The 24340-nt window shown below is 49.6% G+C and overlaps 1 protein-coding gene and 1 long non-coding RNA gene across 2 annotated transcripts; both read left to right on the top strand.

The window, feature by feature from the left end:
- Positions 1 to 646: 646 nt before the first annotated feature.
- Positions 647 to 13266, top strand: LOC136786715 (uncharacterized). Its single transcript, XR_010826133.1, has 3 exons — positions 647 to 2251; positions 9172 to 9220; positions 9321 to 13266. It is a non-coding gene; the product is annotated as an uncharacterized lncRNA (long non-coding RNA).
- Positions 13267 to 15328: 2062 nt separating this feature from the next.
- On the top strand, positions 15329 to 18189 carry BSX (brain specific homeobox). Its single transcript, XM_048063277.2, has 3 exons — positions 15329 to 15915; positions 16916 to 17112; positions 17261 to 18189. The coding sequence occupies exons 1-3, from the start codon at positions 15648 to 15650 to the stop codon at positions 17504 to 17506; spliced, it is 711 nt and encodes a 236-aa protein (XP_047919234.1). The 5' UTR covers positions 15329 to 15647; the 3' UTR covers positions 17507 to 18189.
- The last annotated feature ends 6151 nt before the right edge of the window (positions 18190 to 24340 follow it).

Genomic DNA, 24340 nt, shown 5'->3' with positions numbered 1-24340 from the left:
GTTTGAATCCCATAGCTGGAAAGCTCTGCAGGAATCCAAGGAGCTGTAAACGTCCCAGGGACTCCCATCACTGCTTCTGCCCTCTCTCACGCCCAAGTGCCTTCAAAGTCACGCAGCCCTCACCGTTAAAATGGGGAAAAACTGCGGGAAATGGGGTCTAGGGGGATAGGGAGGCTCTGAGGCAGCACCTCGGCATGCATTTGTATTCAGGGTCCATTGAGAGCCTGTGTTCGTTGGCACCATTTCATTAAAACCCTGGATGCTCTGGAAAAGCTATATCTTAATTTGAACAAACTGATTCCTTTTTTCAGCGGGCAGGCGATACAGTTTGTGCAGAGTCCTTTATCAGTATTCTGTGCTGCCTTCCAGCAGCTGCTCATTTTATGTTGCCTCAACCTGTGCTGACCTCATTTTCTATCACAGAGCAGTGAAGGATTTGGTAAAAATTAGTTATATTAGTAGCTCCCGATACAGCCAGTTTATTTGTGATATGACAAATATTTCAGCCATTAGGATCTTTCCATCTCTTAGCAGCTTAAATGCACTCACTTATATTCCAAATCACTGCTTAATTTAAAAGCCTATTTGTCTAGATTGTTGCAGGCACGGAAGAAGATGCAGAACACTTACCCTTTCAGATAGGACTGGAGGCGTGCTGGTGATTGGGTCTCCCGCTCCGTAACTTCACACCCGCAGACCGATCGCTCGGCGCCGGGCAGAAGCACACCAATTCCACGGAGGGAGGTGCTGAGGGAGGCCGCTGCCTGCCCTCTCCCTGCCGTGCAGCCGTGCCTCGGTTTCCCCACCTGCCCTGGCGGGACGTGGAAGGCACCCGCTGGCTTTTTTCGGGAACGCCGTGCGTGCGAGTCACTGCAAGGCTGCAGAAGGGCAGGGGGCTACGAAGCCACCCCTGGAGGTCACTTGGAGGTTTTTAGTTCCTGCTAAATCTCTCTGACTTCCAGCTCTTGGCTGTTTGCAAGAGGCTGCAGCTCCATGGCAGGAGGTATTTGCTGTTTTGACACTCCTGGGGAGGGCTTTCACGTTTCCCGTGACCTGACCGCTTCTGAAAAGTCCATAAACTCATGGTGATGCCTGACTTCTTGGGCCTTGTCGGCCTCCTGACTCCAACCTAAGGTTTGGGGAGGGGGAGAGGGGACAGCAGGAGTTCAGGGTGATCCCCGCTCAGCCAGGTCACTGCTCCAGGCTTTTTCCACGCACAGGATGCCCAAATACTTCTAGGGGACACACACCTCAGCTGTGAGGGGTAACACCGGGCACGCCTCCAGGGCTGCTTTCAGGAAATCCTTTTCTCTTGGGAAGAGCACAACAAAATGCCCCGAGCTGCCTCTGCTCCCTCCTTCCCTGTGCTCCCCCGGGCAACTTCTCGATTCCCCTCTGACGTTTTTCTACCACCCAGCACCAGCAGCAAGCATGTGTGCCTTGGGACCAGCAGAGGGGCAGGGGCTTCTCCACCAGGCCCTTCCCCAGCTGCAGGAGCAGCTTTCTGCCCTCCCTAACGCACCCACCGGGCAGCCTCCGGTACCAGCTCCTTAATGGACATGTTCAAATTCACGGGAAGCAGCTGTTTAGAGCTAGAAAAAGGGAACGCCGTCAAAGTCTTTGTTGTTTTTGTCAAAAAGATGAGTTTTCATACAACCATTTTTGAGAAATCTGCCATCAGGTTGCTTGCTGCGTTTGCTGCTTTTTCTGCCCGCCCCACTTCCCTGCCGGGCTGCAAACCTGCCCCGAGCATCCTGCATGCTCAGGGTTCCCTGCCCCTATTAGCTACACGGGGCATTTCCCTTTGGCTTTTTGGGGTGAGACTCAAAGGCTGCAGCTCCGAGACAATTTGCAGGGAGCGGGGAGGCACAGGTTGATGCAATTAAGGGGTTCCTCCCTGGCTCTGTCAAGGGGCAACTCCACATCTTCACCTGGGGAACGTGTGTTGCTGCCTAGCCTGGTCCTGGTTAGGTGCTGGTGGCTCTGCACCACACCTGGTGGCTTTGTAGGACACGCGGTCCTTGATTTTGTGAAGTGCAGAGCAATGGGAACCGCAGGAATTCAGCAGGCGATCGCTGGAGGTGGCGCTTGCTCTGGAGGGAAGGGTTTTGCTCAAGTTCTTGGTCTGTTTGGCAGAGCAGGCTTTGTGGTTGTGAAGAAGGAAGAAAAGGAATTGCAACGTGAAATACTGCTCGCACACCATCACTGCTGTTGATTGTGTCAGCTGGGATGTTTGACATCTTCTCTGAAGGTAAATCATTTCCAAAAATGTATCCTGTTTTACAGTAGGTTATGGCGAAGATTCTGGCTAACAATAATTATCCTAAGGCTACACAGCCTTAGGATATTCTTAGGATTTAGGAAATTCTCCTGCATCTTTCACAACTAAGGAGTCATGATGGAAACGCATTTAATTGCTAGAAACCCCCCTGGCAAAACAGGAGCAAACTGTAATTCTTGGTTAGTTTCACTATTCAACTTGCAAGACTCTAGGAGTTCAGATGCTGATGGAAGTGTATCGATTTTCCCCTATATTTAATGCTTCCAAAAAAAATTCTCAACAAAAAGACCCAACCCACCTCCTGTGATGCAAGTCCCATGGTTCCAATTAAAATCACCTGTTAACTTAAAAAGGTCTCTTTTTAAAAAGGGTTTAAAAGATTTTCATTTAATTGACTCAATGTAAAATGCCCTTTACAATTACCAATATAAACTACTTGTTTCCCACTGAGTAAGACCCAATTTGAGATGTTTATCAAGACTTTGCACTCTTTCCACTCTTCATACTGAGTTCTTAAATTCCTTATTGACAGCCTGCATCTGTCAGCAATGGATATTTTTAGTTTGTTGCAAGAAAGCTTTTAAAAGGTTGTAATGGCTTGATTTTGTCTCTGTGGTCTCAGGCGATAAATCAGCTCTGAATGGCCTCGTAAGTGTGGGCAGCGCCGGGTGCCCTTTATTTCAGAACACGATTTAGACATGATTTAACAAATTTCTTTTTGCCTTCCTCTGAGTATTGCCATGAAGGTAGTGTTGTTCGGCGCCAGGACTACACCCCTCATTTGTCTCGACTTTTTTTTATTGGATGGTTTTTGTTGTCCCGTGCCTTGGGACGGGTCCCAGTCCCCGTAGCCCCCCTAAATTTGGGTAGAAAGGGCCCAGAAGCGACCCCCAGGGGGGAGATCAAGAGGCAGAGTGGAGAAAGAGAAGGGTTGTGACACAGGGCTTGGGAATGGAAGCCCACCTTGGAGGAGGGGCCTCGGGGCTCCCCCTGGAGCCTTACCCTGGGGAAAGGCAGTGGCTTGGCCCTGGCAGCGGCCACCGGGAGCCCAAGGAGGTGCCCCCATGCGTCACGGTGCCCCTTCCCACAGCCCCCATGCCCATGTGTGCCTCTCTTCGAGTGGAGGCTCGGCCCTGGGAAGGCCTCGAATCCAGTGCCAGCAAACTTTGCACCTTGTCCTTGGAGGCTATTGCCACCCTTCTGCCTCTCTTGGAGGCTCCTAACAGCAATGGGGTTGCCTGGGGGGTGCCCACTTTTCCCAACCCTTCCTGCTTGTTCCCACCTGAGGGCAAAGTGCATGCCCCGGGGGCAAGAGACTGGCCGGCCTCCACCCACAGCGAGGCAGAAGCCGGCAGCATGGCCCTTCCCTTTCCCCTTTCCCTTTCCCCTTTTCCTTCCCCGGGCAGGCTGTGGGTGCCCCGTCCCCCTTCCCATCGCTTTTCTGCACCTGGGGAAACTGAGGCTCAGCCGGAGGCCGGTGCCGGTCCCGCTGTGCCTCCTCTCACCGCCGACCAGGCCACGTTTGTTTGTGGGGTCACCCAGCGCGCCGCCACCCAGCCCAGCTTCCTAGCCTGGCCTTGCTGCTGACGGTGCGGCCTCCCAGATTACCCTAATTACAGTTTGGCGAGCAGAGAGTTTGTTTCCGCACTTTCAATCAAAAATTTCGCCGTGCCCGGGGGAGAGAAGACGTCAGCCTCCAGCCCCCAACGCAGACATGCTGATTACAAACCACAACAGGTTAAAGCGTCCGACACAAAGGTGATAAATATGCTGTAATTATGGGTTATTGTAGGAGCTTAATTAGGATAGCTGTAATTAGCCTGTTTCTCCCTATCTTCATTTAGCAGCTAACAAAATCGAATGGAAAATATTTTAATTTAAAAGCCCTTCTCAGCGTAGGGTTACTGGAAGAGACTTAATTGCTTGTTGATAACTATGAGGTGGAGAAATCACTTCTTTTGTGGCAGGAGCAACAAAAGCGAGGATATTTGCCAAAAAATAACACCCGGCAGGTTCAACCCTGGAATTTAGGTTTCAGTCCATGTTAAAACCTGGGAGCCTTTGCCTTGGGTTTGGTAAGGCTTAACTCACAAAGTGGCACCCAAACCTCCAGGGAAGGTCTCCCTGGGCTCGGGGCACCCCAGCCCCCTTTGGGGGTAGCTGACGGCCGGGCTCTGAGCTGGGTGTCTCTGGGTCTCCCTCTTCCCGGCAGACTTGGGGAGAAAATGGGGACAAACGTGGCAGGAGGCAGGTTCCTGGGTGTAGAGTAGCAGAACAGGGGCGTGGAGAATGGTAGTTTTTGATTCGGGTGCCCAGGGACCAATTAAGTCCTTCTTCTGATCGTATTTGAACTATTGGTGCCATCCGAGCCTCCTAAAAGCCCTGGGAGTGCCCCGGCGCAAGCGGTGTGAAAAGCCTTCTCTCTCCCTCGTGCGGGATCTCCAGCCTCTAAGCAAGGAAGAGGTACAGCCCTGCTCAGTTTCCTTAAGCAAAATAACCAAGTCCCTGGCTCCTGCTCCTCTTTGGGAACAGGGCACAACCCGTATTCAAGACACCAGGATTTAGGGGCATTGCAGTTTTTAAAGAAACCCCTCCTGCTAGCGTCCCTGTGGATTAGGTTGCTCATTTACTGGGCTTGAAAACATTTTCCTGTTCACAAGCTAAACAGATGAGACTCCAAGATTCCTCTCTTTCTTGTTCATTTAGGGGTGAAAAATTGCCAGCAAGAATTCAATTAGCATCATATCTGCTTAGCCCGGGCTGCACCGAGGGCCTTGCTATACCCATACTTTCACTGCATCGTCTTCACAATAGCAGCATCTGCTTTATTATTAGTTGCCTAATTGGTTCTGACATGCCCAGTTATTATATGGTAACAATGTCCTCTAGGGTGAATAGTTAGAGGAAATGGAGGGGCAGGAACAAAGATGTTTTTCTTCTGTTTCTTGGTTCTCCTTTCAGCATTAAAAGCTGTGGCTGACCTTAGGCACAGAAAGGTCCCTAACTTCGGGACCTAACTTACTTGCAAGTGCTGGTGGCAAATTTTCTTCTGAGTCTTTTTCTTTTTTCATATAATTAATTTGAAAATGCATATTAAAGAATACCAGGGAGGCTTCTAAATTGTTTGGAAAGAGGTTGATGTGCTACATGAAAATAAAAGTTGCCTCTTTTTGCCTGATGAGGCAAGCTTGGTGGGCTTGGTAGTGGCAGACAGCATCTTTCGTGAGCTCAGGGGATAAAATTATGAAACCCCGACACCCTTTGAAGCTCATACATCTTTTCTCAAAAGCCTTCATACAAGATTTGAAGGCATTGGTTCTTTGGTCAGGGTATGAGGTCAGAAGTAAGATATTGCTATAGGAATTGTAAAAATATCCTGACTTTTCCTTCTAAGAAAATTGGCGTGTGTTGCTGCCATCTCTTCTTAAAGCCAAGCTGTTTGTACGACTGGACTAGCATCTGGGTGGTTTTATCACCCTAAGTTTAACAGTTTTATAATCCGGCTTGACTTAGAGCAAGGCCCAAACCTCCCTCTTGGTGTGCAAGGCACCCTTGTGCTCGGCGGTGTCTGTGCCTCTGGAGCTCTGGTTGTGCTGGCTGAGAGCAGGCACGTCCACAAAGCCTGTTTCCATGCCAAGCCATGTCTGTCCACACTCTCTATTATTTCCTGGCAGTGAAAAGCTTACTCTAGAGGCAACACACGTTGCCCTTCTTATTTTTGCTGCTGCGGAAGGGGAAGAAATCTTCCTTCTCCTCCTGACCCCTCCTGGAAACCTCCTCTCCTGCGTGATGCTGCGAGCGCCTCTGTGCTCTGTGAGCATCGCCCAGGACGAGCTGAAGTGTTGGATTAGGGGAGAACTCACAGCAATGCAATGGTAAAAAGGTTCCTCTCGGGAAATAACCATGTGTGTCTCTTAGGGGAGCTGGTTCTAGACGGATTTACGCCTGTACCCCTGGGCAGTCAACAGTGATGCTGTAGGGCCGCAGGCTCAAACTGCGAGGTCCTGGCGTGGACCCAGCCGGGTTCTGTCTCCTCTTTGCTTCCCCAGGCCTGCTATGGGGTCACACGTCGAGATTTGCATGATCCTTTGACATTTAGATAAAGGAAGTAGGTGCCTGAGCTCGTGCCAAAACCACGTTCAAACCCCTCTGATCGCAGGCAGCGGGAGCTGCAGGGTGAGCGAGCCGAGCGGCAAGGCAGCACCTGGAATTTTGTCAGAGTCACTTATCAGGGAACATTAGGAGAACTTGTTACCCTAATTGAAACAAATACTTAAATAAGAATCAAGGCTTCGGGCATTAATGGATGCGCGTGTGGGAGAGGGAAGAGCACACGAGTAACTCTGCTTCCTGTCCTTTTAGGATTGGATAGCAATAACCTTACAACGACGACAGCTAAATTAGAGAAGATGGCTTTCCATAATTTCTCCAAACAATCACTTAATGGGAGCGGTATAATTCCACGAAATAGGTGAATGGAGTACTGATCCATTTTATGGAACCATCAATAAACTAAACCTTGCCTGCTTTTAAGATTAAACTGAAAAAAAAAAAAAAAGCCCACAGGCAGGGAAAGGAGAAAGAGAGTATTTATCTTTACACATAAAATTTGTGTGCTAGTAAAGTGCAGGCAGTGACAGGAATTTCAATTATTTAATCAAAAAGAAAATGAAAGTGGCTTTAAGTGTTGTGATTTGAGCCAGTGAAATCTAATGTGGGCTCACATTGAATATGAGGAAAATGGGAAGAAAATTAAAGCTGCTCCTACTTAAATCATGTGGTTACAAATGGTAAATTAGTTTCTTGATGTTTTCATTTAAGTGTTTAAGTGGAAGGTTTTATTCTTAATGTAGTGTTGTGACACAGAATAAAAACCTTATCTGTCTCTATAGCTTTTTTTCTTCCCCCCTCCGTGCTTCTGCCTTAGAAGGCAAAAGGGGAAAAAGCTGCAGCAATATTAGACTGCTTTTGTTAAAATTGGGAGGCAATATGCTTTCACCACAAGCTCATTAAGGTAATAGATGAATAATGTCTATTAAAAATGCACTAGGCTAAATGAATTTAATGTGTGTTGGGAGGGAAATTGCATTTGCCAGAGGACACAAACTGGAAAATTCTCCTTTTTGTACTTATTTTGAAACTCAAGTACCGATCTCAGTTGGACAGAAATGCACGGACAAGCACACAAACATGTGCCTGCACCCCTATCGTATTTGGGACCCTGTCAGAAAGACGCTCGAGCTTATAATATTCTGAAATCCCCCCTTAGCTTGGAGGACATTTTGTATGATATGTTGTTTCCCATAATTGTGCTGCTGTTTTCCTTCATTCAAGCTTATGGCTCTTGACCTGTTGGACTTTTAGGTTTAATTTTCCACGTGTAATAACAAATGGCAAACTAATTTGTGAAGACGGCTGCAGGCTGATGAATGCCAGGTCTTGATCCCCCTGAAGTCAACAGAAAACAAAAGCAGATTTTGGCAGAGAACGAATACATTCTTTGCATCGGTGAATCTTGTGATTACATTGTACTGATAATTTCTAATGTTGGCTTTGAAGAGCAGATGACATTAATGGAAAAGGAAACCTCATAGCTCATTACTAAAAATGCTAGCTGAGTGAAAGCTAATTCAAGAACAGAAAAAAACAAATTCACCTGTTCCATATATAAGCAATCATAGCACGTTCCTGAGCCTGTGTAGTTTTCCATAACATTTCTCCTGGTCTAAAAAAATGCTTAATTCTGTATTTTTTTTTTTTTCCAAAATAGAAAGGTCTTGAAAAGCGTGTAAGATCCAAGCCTTTTTTGCGATCAAGAATGTGTTTAGCCCACTTGTGGGATCCTTTAGTATGCATGCAAGAAGCAACAGTGGTGGTGCAGTTCAGTTCAATTTCCCAGAAAGTTTCTCTTCCTCCTGTAGAAACCCTTACTGGCCCTAAGGAAGGATTGAAGGTGATGCTAAAGCTCTGTCCTGTCGCTGGCCAGGCTCCCTGTGTCCCCTGGAGGGGCCTCGCTTCCTCAGGAGCCTGCCGAGAGCATCCCCGCTGCCATAGCCCAGCCCACAGCTTCTTTGGGCGCAGGGGGACGCTGGAGGGTGACCCCTGATTTCTTTTGGCATTAAAAACCACTTCCAGCTTCTAAGCCAGGTGGGTTTCCTCACCTACTGCTGAAACCTTTGCAGTCCTCGTGGTAGCCTCCTGTGAGCAAAATTTGGGCCATTTGCTTTTGCTGCCCGCAGACCCCCAGGAGGCAGACAGTCGGTGTTTGGGAGAGGGCGAGGTCAGTGAACTCAGAACTTAAGCTCACACTGCACTAACGAAGTTACTCTCCTCTATTCAGCTACCTATTTATGAAACATTTTTGAAAAGTGTATGTTTGAGACCGCTAATTGTCCAACTAACTTCATTGAAACTGGCTGATATGTTAAAACCTTGCTTTGGTAAGCAGGCAAAGGAGAGTTAGAGAAGGATGTACAAGGTTTCTTATTTTTATTTCTTTTTAGCAGGAAATCGTATTACAATAAAATACCAAAATGAGCAAGGAAGAACTGGACTGAATCCAATAAACTAAATAAATTGAATGCATTTTTGAAGTGTGGAAAAATCATGCAAATATTATCGTACTAATTTATTATGATGCACCTGTCCACATCATTTCTTGTTTCAGATGACTTAGAGCATTTTAGTATTTCCAGTTTAAAATAATATTGACAAATGTGAGAAAGAGTTTTTAACAGTAGACAATATTATATTACATCATATCGCCATTTGAATACCTCATCCTTGGAAATGTACAAAATGCCATTTCAAAATGTAATTTCCAGTTTTAAAGCATTATTTGAAGATGCATTTGCTGGACGCTGACTAGATTCTATCTTTTTTTCCCCCAGACCTGTCATCCACTTCTGGAGTGCTTAAAATAAAGTGCACAGATACAGAGTAAGCTGAAACAGTCAAGAAGCAATATAATACAAAAATGTTTCGAGTAAAGTGTGTTACTCAGATCTTTCTAAAGTACATTTCTCCCTTTATTCTGAAGGCCACAGCACAGACAACTCTGACTAATGCAAGTAATGGAACCAATCTCTTCCTTTGATCATCAAAAAGGTTATCTTTTTTGTAAACTAGGTCCAACTAGTTTTGCAATCTGGTTGGAGCAAACATGAAAGAAAAAGGTTTAATTATCTTTCAATAACGCGTGATTTCTTTTCTTTTAGCAAAATGATTGGCTAAGGCAGCATCAGTTTGCGACTGTCGCTGTGCGTGTGACACGTAGTGTGCGAGATGTATGTAATGCATGGCATTTGTGTGCATCTTGTGTCTCAGCCTGAGATGATATAACAATTTGTGCATTAAAACCAGGAGGAAAAACTAAGCCAGGATGTTGAGACTTGTCCTAAGTGATGTGTAAAATCTAGTGTCTAGAAGAGATTGATCTTTTAACTGAAGGCTGAATCATATTTTAAAAAGCTTAGTGCCGAGTTTGTAAATAGTCTCAGATTTTCAATGGAGCTAGTCAGAATATAAATAAAGAAGAGTGCAGATGCTTGCTGGAGATATAGAGAAGAGAGAAAGCTGCTCATTCACTCTATTTATATACAAGAATTTCCTGTGTATACATCAAGATGGATCAAACATAGTTTTAAGTGTTAGAAAACTGGTATTCTTATTCCACTGGCTACCTAGGTCGGGTGTTTTTTATGGTTTGATATGGGAGTTACTGGATGAAACTCCGGCTTGTGTGATTCAGGAGGTCAGGCTGGGAGGCCATAATAGCTTTCTCTGACCTCAAAGTGCATCATTTGTGTGCTTTTTATTTTTAAGACTTCAGAATGAGACACTTTAAAGTTGGAAAGTAAAGAATGGACTTGAAAAAATCAAAGCACCTGCGTCATTTAGATTTATGTGCTCCATTGGATTTTATAGAAGTTATGCCTGACTTTCGCCAGCCTGAGATCAGACTTGGGATTATATATTCGAAGTATTCCTTTAAGAAGAAAAGGCGTATGAGGTTTTTGTGAGGTATTTGGAGCTACAGAAACAGTATGACAAATAATCAGAGGAAAAACACAAAGAACAGTAGGAATACAATGGGAGTAAAATAAAGGTTGAATGGATAAGAAAGGGACAAGGGGGATTATCCTGCCCTGATGGTTAAAAGCAAGGATATGCAAGGTGCATATGCCACGAGACTAGGGAAACAAGGGAGGTTCTGAATCGTTACTGCAAAAAGGTGAATCAAAACGTTGAGCTGCGCAGATGATTGTTACACAGCCTGAATGAACGAAAATGAATGAGCATTAATGTGCCAAAGGCAACAGCAAAGCAGGGGCAACAGCATCGAGAATGGATTTTTTGAGAGCAAAGGATTAACGGAGATCCCAAAGTACAGATGGTCATGGATGAAATAATCACCTTCGCCTCGAGGGAATAAGCAATGCCCATGGGTTGGACACACGATGAGGAAGAATTGGTATGTAAACCAAATGAAGAGAAGATTAATTGAAAGCAGGTCCCTGGGAAACTTCCAAATCTCCCTCCCAATTTCTGTGTTTTGGAGTAGTACAAATACACTGATGAAGTTGCGTACAGATTTCAGATAATTAAACAGATTCTAGCTCCTAGTAAGGGTCACTGCTCTGGGGGAAGTGTTTAGCCCTAACCTGTTGACGATAGTGTTTTCATTCTCCTTATGTAGGTACCCTGTCATCAGAAAATATTTGGGATTATCAGATAATGAGGCAGATTTTCAGTACAGAGACAAAATTCTGGGTTTAGGAACAAAATCCCCGAGCCCATGAAGCACTTCCATCCTCCCCTGTGCTTCTTACCCAGACCTGTAGCCCTGAAATTACCGTGATGTTGTTTGTGGGTAAATTCAGTGATTCTGTTAGGAACAGACACGTTTTTTAATTGGGGCATTGGAAACCTTGGGAAAAAAAATAAATAATAACAGTCGGATTATTTATTTAGTTCCCATTCTGTCTTCTTTTCTTCATCTAGGCTATGAATAAGGGAATGTGCCTGTCCCTGGGCTGCAGGACAGCATGTTTTGGGGTGGCAGTGCTCCTGAGCCTTTGAAGACCTGGCTGGGTCCCTCCTGGTGCTGCAGTCAGCCCCTGCTGGGGGCTAAAATTGGTTTTGATGCTTCCTCCCCCCCTCCATCACTCCCATCACTCATTCCCAGTCCTGAGGCCTGCTTGTTTGAAGCATTTTGAGCTCAAGGCTGATCCACCCGGCCCTCGTCCAACCTGGGCCCTGTCAGGGCACATGGCGGGGCTGCCGACAGGAAAATGCTGCCCCAGGCCAGGCTGACACACACTCCAGCCTCGTACGCGGGTGCTGAGCAGGCCTCTGGTCTATAACTACTCTCTCACACTGTGTCTCTTCCCCTGGATTTTAAAAATCCTCAGGGATTCAATGTCAGCACGTAGGAGGCAGGGCCGGGCCCACACCAGGCGGGCGTTGGAGGCCTGCAGAGATGGAGAGGCCTGGACACAGGCGGGCTGGGTGTGGATGGGGAAAGCTCCTGGTGGCCACCTAAGTGCTTTTCCCCACACCATCCCCCCCCAGGGAGCCCCCAGGCAGAGGCACCCCCTGGTACAGGGTGGGATGCCTGCCTGAAGAATCACACAGGGAACATTCTCCATTAAGCCACGCGGTGTGTTCAAAGGCCCTCTCTCCGCGCTGTGTGTGTGGCTACTCAAACCGAGCTCTTCAGACCTCTTTCCCGCAGCCAGGCTCCCATTTTGATCGTAGCGAGGCTGTCTGTTTTTAATTTAACCCTTCCTTTTTGAGTGGATTTGTCTTGAAAGGCATGAAAAGGCTGGGCTCCCAAGCTACCCTACCTCTTCAAGAGCCACAGGAAGGTAAGTGCATGTATTTTTAAACCGCACCAAATTTATCCTTAATGCAAGGCACTGAAATAAAGCTAACATCAGTGCAGCTACACCAACCTTTTAAATGTCCCCCTAGGACTTAAGTCAAATAAATTTCTTTTCCTCTGTAAAATTTTCCCATAATACCTTCAAATGATCTTAAGTGTGCAAATAATGGCAATGGGCATTCGTGTAAGCGCAGCACTTGTGTATTACTAAATCAGGAAAGGTGTGTGTGTGTATACATATTGGGGGGGGGATATCTGTGTATTGCTGCTAGCAAAGTTTATAAAGCTCTTTGAGCCTGCAGAAATCCTTTTATTGTATTGGAGAAACAACCAACGAGCTCCACAGGAGCGTGGCTACCTGGTTGCACAGACTCGTGCCTCTGGAGGAGGTCTGAAGTGTCGGGGGCTGCGGGCTGAGACATTGCACACACCATAGGGTATTTCGGGGAGGATGTGAGAACATGGTGCCGAGAAGGAATTCTGTCCCCCCATGGGAAGGGGAGCACACGGTGAGTGAAGCAGCCTGCCCTGTTACTTCTCCCTGTCTTGCACAAAGCCCCTGGGTTGCACTGAGCCTTGCTATCTCCCCTAGGTGACCCCTCAGCTTCTCCCCAGGTTTGGGGCATTTTCTGCCTCCAAGGGGGACACTGCTCAGTTTAAGGGATGTCCTGAGGGGTCTCTCTGGAGACCCGATGCACCTGTGAATTTGGCAGCAAACGGGATCGTGCATATGTGTGAAAGCCCAGAGGAACACCTGTGTGCGTTATGTCTGCACGGACAGAAAAAGGGTGAATCTGGGATCCCGGAGCAGCTCCCAGGGGTGCAAGGGTGTATCCGGGAGGGTTTGGGAGTGCAGGGGTGACAACCCTGTTGCTGGACACCTGTCAACACGGGGACCTGTAAAAATGGGCCAAAAGGAGAAAAACAGGTAAAAGGCTTGTGGGGTGAAGAGACTGCCCTGCCACCACCACCTGGAGGTGCCCAGCACCCAATTCCTGGTGTAAAAAGCCACAAAACAGTTACATTAAAATCACTGGTAGTGAGGATTGCAGTGCAGAGGTTCCCCCTTCCTAGGGTTACCTTCCTTTGGGGGTGGGGGGGGGGGGGTCTGCAGGCAGAGCGCTATCGCCTCTGCTTTTGGCCCCCGAGTTAGCCCTGGGGAGATGCTGAAACTGTGACCTGACCCGGCTGAAGTATCACATCTTTAATCTTCTGAACCTTCTTAAAAAAAAATTATCTCTCTCTGTATACATGACTGACGAGTAAAACCCCAGCCCTCCCGGAGAAGCAATCTCAGCTGATGAAATGGCCAGTCAAGCGGCTTACACGCCCCTGGCTGCGCTCCCTCCATTAACAGCCTGGGCATTGGCCCCGCTTCATCCTGTTAATTCATTTTCTTACTCATTTGCTCCTCAGAGAAAGTTGTCAGCCCGGTGTGTTTGCAAAACTGCCGGCACAAATCCTGGCCTGATTTTAGAAGGGGAGGAGACACAGCAAGATGCATCGCTGTGGGGGCGGACGGGGATCTGTCCCTGTCCCTATCCCCATCCCTGTCCCCGTCCCCATCCCTGCTCCTGCCCGTTCAGCGGGCACCTGTCCATCTGTCTACCTTGTGTGTCAGTCTGTCTGTCCATTGCATAAGGGTGTGTGGGGAGCACTCTGGTGCCTTCCCGCGTGGGGGCAATGCACGCGTAAAGCAAAGCCTGTGGCACGCGTTGCCTGCAGGCACCGAAAAAAAAACAAAACAAAACAAACAAACAAACAAACAAAAACAAACTACCACCAAAAATACAAAAACCCAGCACAGCCGCCTGTGGATTTGCCTGGGAACGCTCTCTGGTACCCCCGCTTGTGAGTTTTGGCCAAGTGCAACTGATGCTGTCGGTCGCACAGCTGAATATATAGAGATATTTATGTAGGTATGTTTATACCTACACGTGGATGCAGCTGTATTTTGACAGCTACCGCGGCATTATAATTCCTTCGTCATTTATAAAAGGAAATATACATCCTTTTTCCCTGCTCCCCCGTTTGCCGAGGCCGGGGGCTGCCGCCCCCCCCCCCCCCCCCCCTGCGCGCATCCTGCGCGCATCGGGGCCGCGCGGTTCTGCCCGGCAGCCGCGGAGAGGAGCCGGCACCGCCGGAAAAAGTCGGGCGCTCCGAGTTGCAGCTTCATTAAAAACAGGACGATTGCCATTTCTATTCTTTTAAAGGGTTTTTTTTTTTTCTTTCTTTCTTTTTTTTTTTTTTCCTCATCTATTTACCATTTACCAGCTCATCCATATGGAAGACGCGGCTTACACTTCCTGGAGAACTGTACTTTTAGGACTAATTGATTCTGGTAATTAATTTGTTCTACCTGCTGGATCAGATGGAAATGCTGTCCGTGTGCCCAAGGATTAGCACTTGCCTTTCTAACATCTTTCTTAATTATCTAATAGCATGGGTTGCGCGAATTCTGGCTCTATTAGAACACTTTTACTATTAACGGTAGTGATTGGAATTGTGATGACAACTCGATTTCAACAAATTAGAGCTTAAAATCAGGAGATGAAGGAGAAGTGCCTTCTTTTAATTTCCCTGAGTTTAACATCAATAATTAGAGCAATTTTCTGAGATGCGAAGCGAAATTATCTCGGCTATGATGTGGTATATCACCCTCATTTTAGCAAATTGACTCCGGGGAAATGAATGTTACAGATTAGGGGGGAAAAAAGACAAACAGAGGAAAGACAGAAAAGAAAAAAAGGGAAAAAAAAAAGAGAAAAAAAGAAGTGTTAGCACAACACAGAAAGGGGAAAGGATGGGAGCAAAACCCCGCTGGGACACAACCCGGGCAGGAAGGCACAAGGTGTGTGCGTGGGGCCAAGTTGGGAGCGGAGTGTGGGACAGCTCGGGAAAGCGCGACACCCCCAAAAATTTCTACGTTAAAAAGATAACAAATGGGAGTAAAAAACCCAAAGGGAAACGACCCCCCCAGCCCCTCCCCCGGGGGCTGAAAACTCCCCAAAGCCCCGCGCTGGGGCAGGGGCTGGGGGCGGCCGCGCTGCACGGGGCTGGGTGCGCGGCCCCGCGGTGGTTCCGCGCCCCCTCCGCGGAGGCTGGGGGGGGCCGGGGGGAGCCGGGGGGGGGCCGGGGGGCCGCCCCCTCCCACCATTGCTCCGCCCGAGAGCCCCTGCCCTGCGCCTCAAAGGCGCGCAGCGCCCCGCGCAGCGCAAAGCCAGCCGCCTCGCCTCCCCCGGCGCTTCCCGGCCGCTTCCCGCCTGGGGGAATTATTTCTTATCGGTGTGGGTTTTTTTTTTTTTTGGCCTTATCTGGTCTTGTTTGATTTGTTTGTTTGTTCGTGTGTTTGTCGTCGCCCTTAGTTTTGCTCCTTTTGCTTTGTCCCGGGACGCGCGGCCGGCCGCCCTCTCCCCCGCGGCAGCCAGCGCGCAGCCCGGCTCCGTCCCTTCCCCGCTGCCCGGCGAGGGGACGGCGGCGATGAACCTCAACTTCACCTCGCCCGTGCACCCCGTCTCCGCGCCCCGGCCCACCTCCTTCTTCATCGAGGACATCCTGCTGCACAAGCCCAAACCCTTGCGGGAGGTGCCCCCCGAGCACTTCCCCGGCTCCTTGGCCTCCCGCGTCCCCCTCTTGGACTATGGCTACCCCCTGATGCCCACCCCGACCCTGCTGGCGCCTCACCCGCACCCTGCCCTGCACAAGCCGGAGCATCACCACCACCACCCCTATTTCCTCACCGCCTCGGGTAAGTGCGGCGCTGGGCAGGGGGCACCCACCGAGCTCTGCCGTCGAGCCGGGTGGGAACGGAGCTCCCAGCCCCGCGAGCAGCGGGGACAAGAGGCACAGGGCTCCGGATCCGTCCCCGTCCCCGTCCCGCTGCGGGGCTCCGCTCCGGATCCGGATTCGTCCCCGTCCCGCTGCCCGGCGGTTTCGGGGAGCCCCGGGCTTCGTTACCGGGGAGAGGAGCCCCCGGCGCCGCCGCTTTTCGTTCCCTCGGTGAGCCGAGATCCGGAGCCCGGCGACCCCAGGATCTCCTACCTGTTCGTTTTTTTTTTCTTTTTCAATTATTTCTTTAGTTTTGGAGCGATAACATTTTATTTTTTTCCCCGCGCATCGCCCACTCCGGATGGGGTCCGGGCTTCGGTTTTCCACCTCCGACAGCAACGCTGGGGTCGTTCCGGGGCTGGGAGATGCTGGGAGAGACTGGGATACGCTGGGAGAGACTGGGGGAGGCTGGAGGATGCTGGGGGCAGCCCCTTCCCGAGGCCGGTTCCCCGCTGGGGATGGAGAGACCGCGGCGAAGTTTTTTGGCCGGGCAGCCGGAGTTGCGCAGCGGAGTGGCCGCGGAGCAGCGCTCTGCCCCTGCCCGCCCCCCTCCGGGCCTTTTTCACGGCTCCCCCTCCTTGCCCTGGGTGCTTTTCGTTTGGGTTTAATCTCTCGGAGGGCTCCCGTCCTCCTGCCGACCTCGCCGCGCTCTCTGCGGCGGGGAGCCTGCGGGCTGAGCCGGGGCGATGCGCTCGGCCAGGCAGAGCAAAAATACAAAGAGAAGCAACAATAATAATAATAAAAAAATAAAATTAAAAAAAAAAGATTAAAAAGCAGTGAAACGACCTCAGAAAACGAACTGTTGATATCCGGGGGGGGACGAGGCTCGGGGAAAGCCGCCCCCCCAGCCTCCGCTGCCCTCCGGGGACGGCTCGGGCCGGCCGGCCGCAGCCCGGGTGTCCGCCGCGTGTCCCCCCCAGGAGTGCCGGTGCCGGCCCTGTTCCAGCCGCACGCCGCCCCCGAGCTGCCCGGGAAGCACTGCCGCCGCCGCAAAGCCCGCACCGTCTTCTCCGACTCGCAGCTCTCCGGCCTGGAGAAGCGCTTCGAGATCCAGCGCTACCTCTCCACGCCCGAGCGGGTGGAGCTGGCCACGGCTCTCAGCCTCTCCGAGACCCAGGTACGGGGAGGCAGCAGCCTCCGGCAAGGCTGGCACCTCTCCCTTCCCCCCCTGCAGCCTCCCCAGTTCGTTTTTAATTTTATTCTCTCTTTTCCACGCTTATTTTTTATTTTTATTTTTAAATCCTCCCCGCGCTCTCCTCCCCCAGGTGAAAACCTGGTTCCAGAACCGGCGGATGAAGCACAAAAAGCAGCTGCGGAAAACCCAAGACGACCCCAAAGGGGCTGGGGGCGAGGAGAGCCGGGGGCAGAGCTCCCCCGAGCCCGAGCTGCCCGAGGGGGCCGCCGCCGAGCCCCGCAAGGGCCCCCCCGGCCCCTTCCTGCTGCAGGACCCCGAGGACGAGGTGGACATCCTGGAGGACGGGGACCTCCTGGCCGCCCCCCACCGCCTCTAGGGCCGGCTTCGCCCAGCCCCGACCCCGCAAATCGCCCCTCGCCCCCCAGCCTCCAGTAGTGCCGGAGCCCAGGGGGTTGGAGGGGGGGGTGTTTCTGGCTGGAGGTGATTTGGGGAGGGGGGGGGACACACAGCACGACCCCTGCCCGCAGGGGTGAAGGCAGCGGGGGGCTCTGCGGAGCCTCCACCTACCCCCAGCGCCGCCCCAAACCTCAGCCTGGTGGGGAGAAAAAAAAAAAAAAGCGACTTTCCATTTAAATTTTCCTTTCCCTTGGAAATATCGGACTTTTCCCCGTTCCCTGACTTTTCCTCGGTTTTCCAAGGAAAAAACGAGGGCACCGGGAGCGGCGGCCGGGGGGGTGCCGCCCGCAGCCCCATAGGACCCCGCCGCCTCCCTCCGGAGCGCTGTGGGTCGGGTTTGGGCCCGGGCAGAGCTTCCAGGGAAGGCGTTTTGCTGGCCAAAAGAATTGTACAAACGCCCTGCCGAGATCCAGGTAAGCCAAAAGTTACCCTTGCTTTCCTTCCGAGCCGGGGAAGGGAAAGAGGGGAGCAGCAGGAAAAACTCGGACCCGCCGGGGCTGCTCTCAGCTAGCAAGAAATATTCTGCAGCTCGGAGAGCCACCGGCAGCGTGATTTCTTCACGGCTCCCAGGTGTGAATCACCTGCAGGATCTCTTTTTTTTCTTTTCCCACTCCGAGAGCCCCGGACCCGGCTCTAGGTTCTGCTCCTTTCCCCGCCCGCACCTGCCCCGCCGCCTCCCCGGGCTCCGCACTGCAGTCACCGCCCGTGCTCGCTTTGCCTTTACCTTTCTGCCAGGGAAATGGTTTTAATTTCCAGGTAAATCACGGGTTTTTATTTTTTTTCCTCCCCTGGGGTGAGCTGTCGGCCGGCGAAACCGCTCTGCTCCTCCTGGGGCTTCCCTCGGCTAAAACTCGGGTGCGCTCCGTCGGGGTCTCTTTAGGTTATCTTTTTTTTTCTTTTCTTCTTCTTTTTTTTTCCTTCTCTTTTTCTGTTCTCTCTCTCTCTCTTTTTTTTTTTTTTAAACGGGAACTAGATTTGGTTGTCCGGTAGCACCTTTCAGGGTATTTTGGACCACGGGACATGCGGTTTTGTGAGGGAAAATGCGTCCCTGTTTAATATATAAAATATAGACGACTGAAACGTGTACGCTTCCTTCCTTTCCGCGGGTTTCCCTTTACGTTTTTTACACGTAAAATAATAACGATAAGACGTTGAGGGGAGGGAAAACAACACCCAAACATCTATGCAGAAGATAGCTAGCTTTTACATTTATTTATATTTGTAAGTACCTCCAGGACAGACATTTTAATTAAAAAAAAAAAAAAAAAGGTGCACCTCCCTAAAACCTCTCTGCATCCCGGCTCTCCCCTGCCCCGGCTGCAGGCAGGGAGGTGAGGGGGGAGGACTGGAAAACCTCGCCATGTGGCACAGTGCTAAAAAAAAACCCAAAAAACTCCCCGAGTGCCAGGTGTTTTGTTCGTTTTGCTCTGTGGTGGTTGCCAACCTCACCTGGAGCGGGTGTTTAGTCAGGAGTTATTCGAAGTGAGCTAAAAGAGGAGACCCTGCGGTGACATTTATGTGACAGATCTCTCCTGGGCACCTTTGGGTGCTGCGGCGCTTTGCGGTGCTGTGCGGTGCTGTGCGGTGCTGGCCTTCCCACCCACACGGAGCTCAGCAGCTCGCATCCGTTATTCGGGTGGATTTTGGGCTTGGGCAGCAAAGTGTTTGGAGAAACACACGAGAAATGCCTTCAGGTTAGTGAGGAAAGAATGTTAGGAGGAGGGGAGTACAGAATCATTAAAAGAATTGCACCTGAGTGAACGGGGAGACTGCAAATCCTGATTCTGTATGCGCGCAATTCCTTTTATTTGTGAAATGTTCACTCTGTTATTAATGCAGACATTAATAGCCATATTAAGAGCATATAAAATGCTCTGATGCGGAAAGTCCACAAAGAAAAAAGGCAGGAGGAGGTTAAGCACAAGGACAGAGGTTTCGGGGCAAGCACACGCAATGCTGACTTTGTCCTTTGTGCGTTTACACCGCGCTTTTGCAAGGCGCTCAGGGGATGCGGAGCAAGCTGGGTGTCAGCCCGGGTGCTGCCGGGCTGTGCCCTCCCAGCCCGGTCCGAGGGGGCAAGGGGCTGCTGGGCAAGCGGGGGTGATGCCACTGCACCGAGCTGAACCCCCACACTGGCGCTTGTTGCCATCACAGTGGCAGAGCCAAGGTGATTTTGCTTGCAGGGGGCTGTGCCCTTCCAAAGCCTCCTGGCACCCGGGTGCCTCGCAGCCCCCCGTCCCCTGTCTGCTGCTGGCCGTGCCCCCCCGGGATGTGCCAGGCATACGAGGAAGGGTCAGGATACGACCCCGGTGCTGCTCGAGTCTCTGCTGCCTCTCCCCTGCAGCGACAGGAGCTCGCTTCCCGATGTGTTGATGCTGATCAAAAGAAAATGTATTAATCCCCAAACGCACCTCCGCCTTCTCCACTCCAGGCTAACATTTAAAACTACAGGTGTGTTTAAAACCAAAGCCGCTCGCTGCTCGTAACAAATACACGCACAACAACCACCCGACCCCAGAGAAGCCCCTGTCCCAGCCTGGACGCTGCAGTGGTGTGCACCTTGCGGATAACGGGAGAAGGTTTTGGGAACAGGCTGCTTAGCCCAGAAATCTGGGTGCAGACAAGGGCTAAACGAGACTGAGGCAGAGGAAGGAAATCACCACCCGAAACAGCCCCGTCCTTAGGAGCCAGCTCCTTCCAGGCTGGGATGCGACGCCTGCGACAGGAGGCTGCAGCCTCTGAACTGTCTGGTGAAGCTTTTGGGAAGAGGTTATCGTGTGTTCGGAGAGTGGAGGTGGTCCCGGGAAAAAGGAAGGGATGGGGAAATATTTTGTTTGTTTATCCCTGAGATTTGCTCTTAGAATATGCGAAACGAGCTTTTATCCCCTGGTCCTGCCTTATGCAGTGAGAGCTGCTGACTTTTTCCTGCTCTGCCTTTGCTGCTCTCCCCAAGAAGCTTGAGGAGTAGGAGAGATGTTGTTTGAAGCTGGCTTTTTTTTAATTATTATTATTATTTTTATTTTATAACTATTACATCTTTGCTTGGGAATTGCTGTGTGGAAAAGTCTTGCAGGAAAAAATCGATCTTGGTGGATTTCCTATTTTTCAAGATATCCACTGAAGTCTTGATTTTGATTAAGGATTCTTCTGTGTGCTTTTTGAAATGAAATTGTTTCCTGTTAATTTAATTTACACTTAAGTGGTTAATGTTTGTGGCTGTTTTCATTAAATAAAGTGTAGATTGCTCTGTTAAATCTTCCCATGAACTTTTGCTTTCTGTTTTTATTTTGAGCATTTTCTCCTCTGCTGTTCTTAACGTTTTTAACTTTTTTGGGACTGGAAAGCTGTCCCCCCCCCCCCGCCTTTATTTTTTCTCTTTCCATGTAAGCTGTATGGGCAGTTGTATAGCAAATTATTTGCAAAGTCTTGCTATGAAACAAATGTGTGGTATCAGCCCTCAACACAGTGTGGATTGTCACCTGGTGTGGGTGTAAAAAACCCATGGCCATGCCTAGCAAGTGATCCAGGCATTGCGTGAGCTGTGTAAAATTCTTTTCACATCTTCCTCTCGTTGCTTCTCTGCTGGCTAATGGATGCAGTGATTTCTTTCCATCGGCTGGCAGAAGTGAAGTTTCTGCAGGTGGGCCACGAGGAGGAGCAGAGGATGGGTGGCTGTGGGTGGGATGCTGAGCACGGCACTGCGAGTGTGAGTGCCGCAGCCTCCCAAACCGATGACTTTGTTCTTCCTCTCTCTAGTCGCAGTAACAAACAGCCTCACCCCAATTAACTGCAAACTCCCACTTGGATGGTCTTACTCAGCTTGAAAAGTAGCTTATTTCTGTCTTAGATTTATCTTGTTTCTATACCATAATAAGCTTAGATGGAACACTTGCAGCTCTGTTGCTAGCACTGCCATGCGGTGCACTTGGTGATAAAGGCAGGTGGACGCAGAGGGTATGGTTAGGAGAAGAAAGGGTGATCCCACAGCGGACTGCAGTGCCTCTTCAACCTGGCAGTGCACAGACAGTCGTTCAAGAAGTTGGCTTTAACTCGTGTTAATGAGGTCGCTCTGTGACACAGGTTTCTGAAATGCCAGGAGCAAAGGCAAGCTGCCCAAATGCTGTGCTGCTCTCGGTTCAGCTATTGCTGAGCCCACTCACCTTGCTTTCCTAGACTCCATCTTCTCCACCGCTGTGCATCACGTTGGCTTTGCTGCGGCTGCTGGGACAAACCCTTAAGTGCTCCTAGTGACACGCAGAAAGCCAGCACTTTGGCATTACCTGCAGCTGCCCGCCCTGCGCTCACGATTATGCAAAGCTCTTGCTGAGCTGCTGGACGCTTCTTTAGCATCTGCTCTATCCAGGTTTTTGGCTCAGTATCGCTTCTGTTCAAAGCAGGCTGTTGTGTAAGGCAGGCTGCTTTAACTCACCCTTGCCAGCTGTCACCAGTGGCGATTCACTGCATTTACCTGTCGCCGTGGGTTTGTGCCTCCAGGGTCGTTTCTCGTACCGCGGAAGCAGTCGCCAGAATCGGTCCTTCCTTCACATGCCTGCTTAGTCTCGTGCAGGAGATCTCGCAGGTTTGGGCCATGTGGAAAAGACAAGGCACATTCTTTGTGCTATTATAATTTACTGTAGCATTGATCTCAAAACGCAGATGATCAGCGATCAAGTGATTGGTTTGTGCCCCGTTCAACCATTACAGCTTGTTGATGCCTGTTTGATGTACTCAGTGACTGCAGGGCTGGACTTGCTCTTGCCTTGTTTTACAGTCCTCACCTTTAACAGTTTGTGTTTAGTGCTGTATTGACAGGACATGGCTTATTTAATGCTTTAAATTGATAAAACGTTTTTTTTTTGGTCAGACAGTGGCCTATGAGCAGCTGTTTTCACTTGTTGAGGGGAAGGTGGTAGAAAGCTCACTTCAGTTGTCTTCAAAAGAAATGCAGTGGTGATGTTATTGCGGTGCTATTGCTCCTAAATAGAACTATCCCCGGGTTTTTGACTGCTGAAGGTACCAGAGGATCACCTCTACTTGTCTTGTGTCCCCCTCTTGATGCTTGGAGCTCCTGAACCTCTGCCCCTTCCCTCCCCTCCCCAGGCAGGGTGCAGTGTTGTCCACGCTCCCGTTATAACAGGAGTTGTAAGGAGAGCTGCACTCCTCTCTTTCCCCCTTTGCGGCAATGCTGCTGGTGGGATCATGGAGGGAACCGGGCCTCGAAGGGAGCAATCTTTGCTCGGGCAGAGTGTTCAGGGAAGAAGGGGAACGAGGGGATTGAGAATCACCTTTTATTGCAACCTCCACCTTGGCATGATGTGCCCCAGAGACAAGACCCAGCACTCAGACAGATCAGAGACCTTGTTTTTTTCAGGAGGTTGGCTGGTGATGTACCATTTGGTAGTACCAAGGTGGCTCTGATTTGGTGTAGGAGTTACGAAAGCTTCAAATGCTGTTGCCTGTCAGCACCAGATGAGCCACACCTGTATGCCTTCCTGCCTTGAAAACATTATTTGCCCCTGCCTCTGTGCTTTCCCCCAATCAAAAATTTTAAGGGATGGTGGCAAGTAGCAGGGGGCTGCCAAGTAAATGCTGAGAGTTTCCATTGCATGATGTATGCAAATATGTTTCTGCCCCTGTCCAGGCAGCCTGTGCTCACGGCGAGCAACGCTGCGCTCTGTGAATAGCTGTGCTGCAGCCGTGAGACTACGGCAGACAGGTTCTACTCCAACTAAATCTCTCCCTGAATACTTAATGCAAAATTCAAGGCCTATTTCTTATTTAAATTCCTCGCCTTCCTAATTTGAAAGACATTAAGTTTTGGCCTTTGCTTTTAAGCAGATGGATGCTCATCATTTACTTGTATGGTCCCTTTTTGTGCCACGGTATCTGTTAGGTGCAGGAAGAATTTGCATTAGTATTGAGGTAGATCAAAAGATTTTCTTTGCACATATGCTGCAAATAATGTCCTTTCCTGGGGGAAAAAATACAGTCCTTTCCAAATGGTTTGTGAGACGATCATGATCAGCTTTTTTTTTTTTAAAAAAATCCCCCCTCCCCAACACAGCATCATATAAATATACATGGCTTGTAGTTTAGCATGGGTTTAGTATTTAAATGTTTCCTAAGAGTTCACTGTTTTATTTAAAAAACAAAAACCATACCACCCACCCACAAAGATCACCCTAATTTATGGGAGCTCTAAAAGGTAGTAGGATGACAGATAGGGAGGAAGGTGATCAATTAAGACATTAAGCATTTTGCACCACATGGACGCATCTGCATGGCAGCCAAATAATAAGGCCATCAGCTCATTTTCAGGGGGCTGTTGCCTACTTCAACTCAATCCTCAGATCAAAGAGAAAATGTCTGCTTGCATTTTCTAATCAGAAAAGGGATGCTAATTTAGGTTCCTTAATGTGTGGTGGTAAGAGACTTCTTCAATTAACTGAATTCTATAGCTCAGAAAATAAAAAAGGGGGATACAAAGGGAGTCAGGCTGGAAAGGCAGAAGTTCTCATTAAATCAAAGGTCCAATATTCATTACCTCCAGCATCTGGGGCTAAACACTAAACATGGAGATCATCAAAGGGGGTTTAATGGGTTAAATTGAGAATATAATCTAATTAAAATATTAGATACGAGTAAATAGCTCTTTGATATTCATCTGAAGGTTTCATTAAAATAGGTACTTGAGGTTTGTATTAAGGGGGGATTATCACTTTTAAGCAGAAACAACAAGTTGAGGTTCCCTAAT

The sequence above is a fragment of the Anser cygnoides genome, chromosome 21, assembly GCF_040182565.1.
Source record: "Anser cygnoides isolate HZ-2024a breed goose chromosome 21, Taihu_goose_T2T_genome, whole genome shotgun sequence".
Classification (NCBI taxonomy): Eukaryota; Metazoa; Chordata; class Aves; order Anseriformes; family Anatidae; genus Anser; species Anser cygnoides.
Note: the sequence above shows the minus strand (reverse complement) of the source record. Positions and strands in the feature narration are given on the sequence as shown.

What these genes read in the sequence shown, in the direction of transcription:
- BSX (XM_048063277.2), top strand. Translation starts at nt 15,648, where the DNA reads ATGAACCTCAACTTCACCTCGCCCGTGCACCCCGTCTCCGCGCCCCGG. An exon ending in CTATTTCCTCACCGCCTCGG is followed by an intron (nt 15,916 to 16,915) that starts GTAAGTGCGGCG and finishes TGTCCCCCCCAG; the next exon opens with GAGTGCCGGTGCCGGCCCTG. An exon ending in TCAGCCTCTCCGAGACCCAG is followed by an intron (nt 17,113 to 17,260) that starts GTACGGGGAGGC and finishes CTCCTCCCCCAG; the next exon opens with GTGAAAACCTGGTTCCAGAA.